The sequence below is a fragment of the Pelophylax lessonae genome, assembly GCF_965119305.1.
Source record: "Pelophylax lessonae genome assembly, chromosome: 12".
In the NCBI taxonomy this organism is placed as follows: Eukaryota; Metazoa; Chordata; class Amphibia; order Anura; family Ranidae; genus Pelophylax; species Pelophylax lessonae.
In genome coordinates, this window is record NC_138779.1 from 185,893,245 (window position 1) to 185,902,901 (window position 9,657).

At 40.2% G+C, this 9,657-nt stretch overlaps 1 protein-coding gene across 1 annotated transcript in view; it reads right to left on the bottom strand.

The window, feature by feature from the left end:
• LOC309568726 (potassium-transporting ATPase alpha chain 2-like) overlaps window positions 1-4,793 on the bottom strand; it is a 28,364-nt gene extending 23,571 nt beyond the window's left edge. Inside the window, exon 1 of the mRNA XM_082274475.1 lies at window positions 4,680-4,793. Within this exon, the coding sequence (XP_082130601.1) occupies window positions 4,680-4,691 (12 nt within the window). The 5' untranslated portion in view covers window positions 4,692-4,793. The remainder of the gene's footprint in view (window positions 1-4,679) is intronic.
• Window positions 4,794-9,657: the final 4,864 nt, after the last annotated feature.

Below are 9,657 nucleotides of genomic sequence, written 5' to 3' on the forward strand. Positions count from 1 at the left end.
AGAGTTGGGGTCTGCAGATGCCAGGGTGCCTTGCCATGGCCTGCAGCTTACGCATGTATTTGCAAATGTGTGCAACTAAACCCCTGTTTTTAACGCATACTGTTAGACAGGTTCATTTGGTTGGTCACTGGCTTGTTGGTAAGTAGTGACTGGAAATCCCCTTGCTTTTTTGATCTCTTATTTTTATACTAGTTATGGTGGTGATCAGCGACTTATTGTGGTGGACAATCAGACACTAACTGACATTTTTGACACATTGCGAGAACCATTAACACAGTGATCGGTGCTAAAAATATGCACTGTCACTGTACTAATGACACTGGCTGGGAAGGGGTTAAACATCTAGGGCACCAGAAGGGTTTAATGCGTGCCTAGCCAGTGCTTGTGTGTACTATGTGTGCTGCTTTTACTAAGGGAAGAGATGGATTTAGGTCCATTCCTACTCCCTGTGAGAATGGAACTCCGGTCTGAGTCTCTGCCCGACGATCAGCAGGTGCCAGCGGACATTGAGTGCCTGGCAACCGCAGATCAGCTTTTGCTGTAAATAATCACAGCAGAAATGGTGTGCCCCCTGCAGGAGGAAGAGCAGGATCACATATATATATCATACTTGCCAACTGTCCCATTTTTGCCGGGACAGTCCTGGCAAATAGGAGCCTGTCCCAGATCATTTACATTGTCCCTGGAAGCGCCTGTTAATCCGGCTGCTTGTAAATGTTACACAGAAGTAGTGCAGCTGAATGGGAGAATTATTCCAACTCAGCTACTTTGGCCTTAAGTTGGAAATTCCCTTTTTAATTCCCTGTAATTCTCTCTATATTGAGTAGACCCTATAATCTGATCATAAGTAGGCAGAGATTAATTATGCAGAGTGGGTGGAGCTTCGGGGAAGTGGGTGTGGTAAGTAATTGATAGCTGTGCTGCAAAGTGTCCCTGGAAATGTATTTCATATGTTGGCAACTATGATATATATGTGTATATATATATATTTATATACTGTACGTGATCCCTTGCAGAGCTGCAGCCCTGTAGCAGTAAAACTGCTACGCGGTTAAACAAGCCCTCATTTATCTCTGTATATGTACGCATTGTGGAGAAATGTATTTTTGTTTCCACCCTCTAACTACCACTTTTGCTCGGTCTGTTAAAATAAGTTGAAAAATTACAGGCTTACTGGCAGGATCACCAGGTAAAAATAAAGGCAAAATAAAAACTAAAAAAACTAAAAAAAAGAAAACTAATTTAGTCGCCATAGCTGCAATATTATACATTTTTGCTTATGGATTTTGGAACCCCTAAATGCTTTACCATAGTCCAGCCCCATAATATCAAGTTAAACTTGCCTCTTTTTTCTATTATAAGGTTAATTTTGGCTGCAAAGTTTAATTCAGTTTAGAACTTGTTTAACTTGTTTTGTTCCTACAGTTCTACATTTCAATGAATGAAGGACATTAAAGAGAAACTGTCGTCTACAAAAGAACATATACATGAAAACACACATTGCATAATACATAATTTATCATTGCATATGTATATATATATATATATATATATATCAGAAAAGTGTGTTAGTGAAAATGTGTGTATGTGTGTATATATATATATATATATATATATATATATATATATATATATATATATATATTATAGAATATAATATATATAATATATAATATATATATATATATATATTTATATACAGTATATACAAACAGATGTGAAAATAGATGCAAAGATATAGGCAGCAAACATTAAATATAAATCCTGCTGCCTTTAAATTGATCCTATGGGTTGGTCATTTTTTTTTTTTTTTTTTTTTGATGAACCAAATTTAGAGTTTTTTTTTTATTTCCCCAAATTTCAGCAAAATTTGAAAGATTTATGGAAAATTTTGCAATTTTGATAAAATATGTTGGAACTACTAGGAAAAGCGAAACAAAATTATTTTTGTGGCTGTCAATTGTATTTGGTTTAAACTGGCTCCAGAGTGCAAAGCTATACCCTTTAATGCCAAAAAATTGCCAATAATTAGCTTCTTTTTTTTACATTTTTTTCACAATGGAAAAAATGGACAAAATAAAAGTAAAATGAAAATGAATCGCAACAGTACACAAATAACAATCAAATTCAAAAAGGGGAAAATATATATAAAAAGAACACAGATTAAATAAACTGCACTACTCTTAATAATCTCCCAAAAAAAAAAAAAAAAAATCGTGTCAAATGTGTTGAAACTAATGGGAAAAGTGAAATAAAATGTTTTTTGCCAGTTGTTAATTGTATTTGGTTTAAACTGGCTCCAGAGGGCTAAAAAAATTGCCTTTTAAGCCCAAAAATTGCCCATCATTAGCTTCTTTTTTTTAAAAAAAATTTTCACAATGGAAAAAAATGGACAAAAAAAAAGTAAAATGAAAATTAAATGCAACAATACACAAGTAACAATCAAATGCACAAAAAAAAAGGGGGAAATAAAATAAAATAAAAATAACACTGATTAAAATAACCACACTACTCTAAGTAATCCTTCAAAAAAAATAAAAAAAAATCTGGTCAAATGTGTTAGGACTAAAGGCTTCTTTCACACGGTCCGCCTTCGTAGGCGATCGATACACAGATCCCCGCTGAGCAGGCAGGTGACAGCTCTCTCTCCGCTCTGTGTGCGGAGAGGGAGGTGTCAGAGCCCCATGCATCTCTATGGGGGAATCGGATGAGAGCGGACCGCCTGTCCGCTCTCATCCGATCGCATCCGATCCGATCCCCTGGATGGATAGAAAATATGGTTTCCATCCGTCCGGATTTTACGGACAGGATCGGATGCGGATGGCAGCGGGTGTCAGCGGAAATGTCTCCACTTACATCCGCTGCCCCATAGGGATGCATGGAGGATCCGATCAGATCCGCCTAAAAAACTGACAGGCGGATCTGATCGGATCGCTCGTGTGAAAGGACTCTAATGGGAAAAGCGAAAAAAAGTGTTTTTTTGCTGGTTTTTAATTGTATTTGGTTCGAACTGGCTCCAAATGAATGAAAAATGAATCTCTTTTTGTGGCTAAAATATAGCCCATCAATTAGCTTTCTTTATAAATTTTTTTTCACAATGAAAAAAATAGACGTAAAAAAAGTAAAAAAAATAAAATGAAAACTTAAACACAGCAGTAATGATCAAATACACACACAAAAGGAAAAAATATACTATTAAATAAATCAAGCTACCCTAAATATTATTTCTAGAAAAAAAAAAAAACACAAACAAAAATTTCCTAAGCAGTCTAATTGCCAATAATTTCACTGTGAAAATGATCTCACAAAAATCCATTCACTCATCCCTGTTTATGAGTACAGTAAAACCTTGGATTCAGAGTAACTTGGTTTGAAAGAGTTTTGCAAGACAAGCAAAATTTTTTTTTAGAAATTTTGACTTGATAAACATGCGATGTCTTGATATACGAGTTGCGTCACGTCACAACTTTATAAAAGAGAAGAGAGGTGCCTATAAGTGTAGCAATATGGTTACAGTTAATGAAGGTTCAACATTTAGCAACTGATTAAAAGTGGCAGAAGTAAGAAAACAGGCATCCGGGGTAAAGCTGTCCACATAGTCCTTCCTCCTCACTGCCATCAACGTCATCCCTTCCACGAGCGCTTCAAGCTTACCTTTCAGATCGCTCTACTGCAGGGTAGTCTTCCCTGTCATAAGTGTCGGTGAGAGCCGGCAGTGAGGAAGAAGGTTTATGTGGACAGCTTTTCCCCGGAATCCTGTATTCTTAGCCTCTTTTATTGATCAACCATGTGAGTTGCTAAATGTTGCTTGGAAGAAAAAAGAGACAGAGGGGATATGATAGAAACTTTTAAATACATAAAGGGAATCAACTCGGTAAAGGAGGAGAGCATATTTAAAAGAAGAAAAACTACCACAAGAGGACACAGTTTTAAATTAGAGGGGCAAAGGTTTAAAAGTAATATGAGGAAGTATTACTTTACTGAGAGAGTAGTGGATGCATGGAATAACCTTCCTGCAGAAGTGGTAGCTGCAAATACAGTGAAGGAGTTTAAGCATGCATGGGATAGGCATAAGGCTATCCTTCATATAAGATAGGGCCAGGGACTATTCATAGGATTCAGATATATTGGGCAGACTAGATGGGCCAAATGGTTCTTATCTGCCGACACATTCTATGTTTCTATGTTCATTAAATGTAACCATATTGCTACACTTAGAAGCGCCTCTCTTTTCTTTTATTCTCTGTGGCTCCTGCTGGATTTTGCTTCTAATCCTCTTGTGGAGGCTGCCATTTGTGGATGGACATTTAATGGTTACACAACCTATCGCAATGCTATAATCTTTTTATGTGGACTATAAACTGAAGGACTTATCAATAAATGGTTGTGGAACGAATCATCTGACTTTTCATTTTTTCTTATGGGGAAATTGGCTTTGATATAAGAGTGCTTTGGGTTACAAGCATGTTTCCAAAAATGAATTACGCTTGCAATCCAAGGTTTTACTGTATTTGCAAAATCAAATTAAAAGCAATGAGCTAAGCTAACAAATCTGTATTTACTCTTCCATAGTAGTAATATTATATATAATAATAATGTGCACAATCTGTGATACTCTTTATTATCCAACATCTAACTAATAAGAGTTTTCATGCAAAAAGTGTAGCAAATCCTCTTACCTGGGAAGACATGCTGGCAGGCTGGGAAGGGTCTGAAGGTTGCAGGCAGCAGAAATGTTCAATGGATGTGCAACCGCTGAATGAGAAGACAGCAGCAGAACAGGAAAGATCACTTCTTCCTCGCTGTTACCTCCTTAAGGATGCCATAGTCTGGAAGGACCAGATTCTGAAATTATATACTGTCTGGCCCCTCCCCTTGTCTCCAGCTCCGCCTCAAGGAAGAGCATTCGGTACACCTATGATCAAGCTGTACCAGGTTTTTTCCAGCTAAACCAGTATGTTCTTCTTGAAATGCACTCTGTACAGATGCTTTCCATGCTTCTTCACTCATGGCACATAGAGTATGATATGTTGCCTATACTGCACACTATAGGACCCAACACTGGAAATTGTATTTTTACAAAGGGTACAAAGAAAATTGTGAGTTGGTCCTTTAGGGTTCATTCACACTAGCTGGGTTTGGCAACATTTCCCAGCACAGTCCCAACACAAGAACAAGGCAAATTAACCACTTTACCACCGGAGGATTTTGCTGTCTTAACGTCTGGGTCACATTTTGGGATTCGGCGCTGTGCGACTTTAACTGACAATTGCGCGGTCGTGCGACGCCATACCCAAACGAAATTTACGTCCTTTTTTTCCCACAAACAGAGCTTTCTTTTGGTGGTATTTGATCACCTCTGCAATTTTTACTTTTTGCGCTATAAACAAAAAAAGAGCGTAAATTTTGAAAAAATAACAATATTTTTCACATTTTTTTATATGAAATTCCCCCCAAAAAAATGTAAAAATTTAAAATTTTTTAAAATTTTTGGCCAATTTGTTTTCTGCTACCTATGTTTGGTAAGAAAATTCACAATAAGCGTATTTTGATTGGTTTGCGCAAAAGTTATTGCGTTTACTAACAAAGGGAAAGATTTCTGTCATTTTTGGTGTTTTTTTTTTAACGCGTAATGGCGGCGATCTGCGATTTTTTTTGCGGGACTGCGACATTGCGGCGGACAGATCGGACCCTTGACTGACATTTTTGACACTTTTGGGGGTACCAGTGACATTACTACAGTAATCAGTGCTATATATATGCACTGTTACTGTAAAAATGACACTGGCAGGGAAGGGGTTAATTTTTATTGGAGAGGGAGGGGTTAATGTATGCCTGGTGCTTACTGACCTGTGTGGGGGGAAGTGACTGAGTGACACAGGGACAGATCCAGGGTTCAGCTGTGCTGAACCCTGCAATCTGACCCTGCCTGTCACTTAGGAGATCCCCGACGATCGGGGAAGAGCAGCGGCGATCGCCGCTGCTCCTCCCCTGGCCCGACTCCTGCTGTGACTGAATACAGTGGGAGCGAGCCTCCGGCGGCGCGCGCGCCGCCGAGAAAGGGGAGTGTCTGACGATGTAGTACTACGTCGTCAGACAATAACGAGCCACTTTGCCGCAGTAGTACTACGGTACTCAGACGGCAAGTGGTTAAGCCCTTAACTTCTTGCCGACATCCCCCCCCCCCCCCCAAAGAAGATTTACTGCTACAGGGCGGCCACGCTGTGAAGGATCATGTATACACTATATTACCAAAAGTATTGGGACGCCTTCCTTTACACGCACATGAACTTTAATCGCATCCCAGTCTTAGTCCGTAGGGTTCAATATTGAGTCGGCTCACCCTTTGCAGCTATAACAGCTTCAACTCTTCTGGGAAGGCTGTCCACAAGGTTTAGGAGTGTGTCTATGGGAATGTTTGACCATTCTTCCAGAAGCGCATTTGTGAGGTCAGGCACTGATGTTGGACGAGAAGGCCTGGCTCGCTGTCTCTGCTCTAATTCATCCCAAAGGTGTTCTTTCGGGTTGGGGTCAGGATTCTGTGCAGGCCAGTCAAGTTTCCCCACCCCAAACTTGCTTATCCGTGTTTTTGTTGGTCCTTGCTTTGTGCACTGGTCAAAATAATTTGGTGGAGGAGGGATTATGATGTGGGGTTATTTTTTAGGGGTTGGGCTTGGCACCTTAGTTCCAGTGAAGGGAACTCTTAAGGCATCAGCGTATCAAGACATTTTGGACAATTTCATGCTCCCAGCTTTGTGGGAACAGTTTGGGGATGGTCCCATCCTGTTCCAACATAACTGAGCACCCATGCACAAAGCAAGGTCCATAAAGACATGGATGAGCAAGTTTGGGGTGGAGGAATTTGACTGGCCTGCACACAGCCCTGACCTCAACCTGATAGAACACCTTTGAGATGAATTAGGGCGGAGACTATGAGCCAGGCCTTCTCGTCCACATCAGTGCCTGACCTCACAAATGCGCTTCTGGAAGAATAATCAAACATTCCCATAGACACACTCCTAAACCTTGTGGACAGCCTTCCCAGAAGAGTTGAAGCTGTTATAACTGCAAAGGGTGGGCCAACTCAATATTGAAGCCTACGGACTAAGACTGGGATGCCATTAAATTTTAAGTTCATGTGTGTGTAAAGGCAGGTGTCCCAATACTTTTGGTAATATAGTGTATGTGCTCTGGCTTCTTGCCTACTTTAATAATGGACTACCACTGAATTTATTTGACCACTGCCCTGCATTGGTTAGATAGTTAATGTGCGTGTAAAGGGAGGCATCCCAATAATTTTGGTATTATTGTGTAGATGGATATAATAGATAGGATGGACAGAGATAAGATAGATATATATATATATATAGATAGATAGATAGATAGATAGATAGATAGATAGATAGATAGATAGATAGATAGATAGATAGATAGATAGATAGATAGATAGATAGATAGATAGATAGATAGATAGATAGATAGATACAGTATCTCACAAAAGTGAGTACACCTCTCACATTTTATTATATCTTTTCATGTGATAACACTGAAGAAATGACACTTTGCTACAATGTAAAGTAGTGAGTGTACAGCTTGTATAACAGCGTAAATTTGCTGTCCCCTCAAAATTACTCAACACACAGCCATTAATGTCTAAACCGCTGGCAACAAAAGTGAGTACACCCCTAAGTGAAAATGTCCAAATTGGCCCCAATTAGCTATTTTCCCTCCCCGGTGTCATGTGTCACAGGGTCTCAAGTGTGAATGGGGAGCAGATGTGTTAAATTGAAACTCTCACTCTGTCATACTGGTCACTGGAAGTTCAAAGATCAATATGGCACCCCATGGCAAATAACTCTCTGAGGATCTGAAAATTGTTGCTCTACATAAAGATGGCCTAGGCTATAAGAAGATCGTCAAGACCTTGAAACTGAGCTTCAGCACGGTGGCCAAGACCATACAGTGGTTTAACAGGACAGGTTCCACTCAGAACAGACCTCGCCATGGTTGACCAAAAAAGTTGAGTGCATGTGCTCAGCGTCATATCCAGAGGTTTTTTTTGGGGAAATAGATGTATGAGTGCTGCCTGCATTGCTGCTGAGGTTGAAGGGGGTGGGGGGTCAGCCTGTCAGTGCTCAGACCATACGCCGCACACTGCATCAAATTGGTCTGCATGGCTGTCGTCCCAGAAGGAAGCCTCTTCTGAAGATGATGCACAAGAAAGCCCGCAAACAGTTTGCTGAATACAAGCAGACTAAGGACATGGATTACTGGAACCATGTCCTGTGGTCTGATGAGACCAAGATAAACTTATTTGGTTCAGATGGGGTCCAGCATGTGTGGCGGCAACCAGGTGAGAAGTACAAAGACAAGTGTGTCTTGCCTACAGTCAAGCATGGTGGTGGGAGTGTCATGGTCTGGGGCTGCATGAGTGCTGCCAGCACTGGGGAGCTACAGTTCATTGAGGGAACCATAAATGCCAACATGTACTGTGACATACTGAAGCAGAGCATGATCCCCTCCCTTCGGAGACTGGCCTGCAGGGCAGTATTCCAACATGATAACGACCCCAAACACACCTCTAAGACGACCACTGCCTTGCTAAAGAAGAAGCTGAGGGTAAAGGTGATGGACTGGCCAAGCATGTCTCCCGACCTAAACCTTATTGAGCATCTGTGGGGCATCCTTCAAACGGAAGGAGGAGGAGTGCAAGTTCTCTAACATCCACCAGCTCCGTGATGTCATCATGGAGAAGTGGAAGAGGACTCCAGTGGCAACCTGTGAAGCTCTGGGGAACTCCATTCCCAAGAGGGTTAAGGCAGTGCTGGAAAATAATGGTGGCCACACAAAATATTGACACTTTGGACCCAATTTGGACATTTTCACTTAGGGGTGTACTCACTTTTGTTGCCTGCGGTTTAGACATTAATGGCTGTGTGTTGAGGTATTTTGAGGGGACAGCAAATTTACACTGTTAACCACTTAAGCCCCAGCCCTATTTTGGACACTTGTTGTTAAAATCAGTATTTTTTCCTAGAAAACTACTTAGAACCCCCAAACATTATATATATTTTTTTAGCAAAGACTCTGGAGAATAAAATGTCGATCATTGCATAATTTTTTATCACGTGGTATTTGCGCAGCGGTCTTTAAAACGCCATTTTATTGGGAAAAATTAGGAAAAATCACATTTCACTGCATTTAAAAAATACTAAACAGTAAAGTTAGCCCATTTTTTTGTATATTGTGAAAGATGATGTCACGCCGAGTAAATAAATACCCAACATGTTACGGTTTAAAATTGCGCACCCCCATGGGATGGCGACAAACTACAGTCAATAGAAATCTCAATAGCGACGCTTTAAAATTTTTAACGGTTACCAGTTTAGAGTTAGAGTGTAGCTCTTTTTTTTTAATTATTGCTCACGCTCTGGCGATCGCGGCGATACCTCACATGTGTGGTTTGAACAGCGATTTGATTCGCGGCTCGACTTCCGTATACGTTTTCTTTCGTGCGTGAGCTAACGGTGACGGGGGCAGCTAAATTTTTTTTTTTTCCTATTTGCTTATTTATTTTTTTAACTTTATAACAGGTTTTAAAAAAAAATCTGATCACTTTTATTGCTGTCACAAGCAATGTAAACATCCCTTGTGACA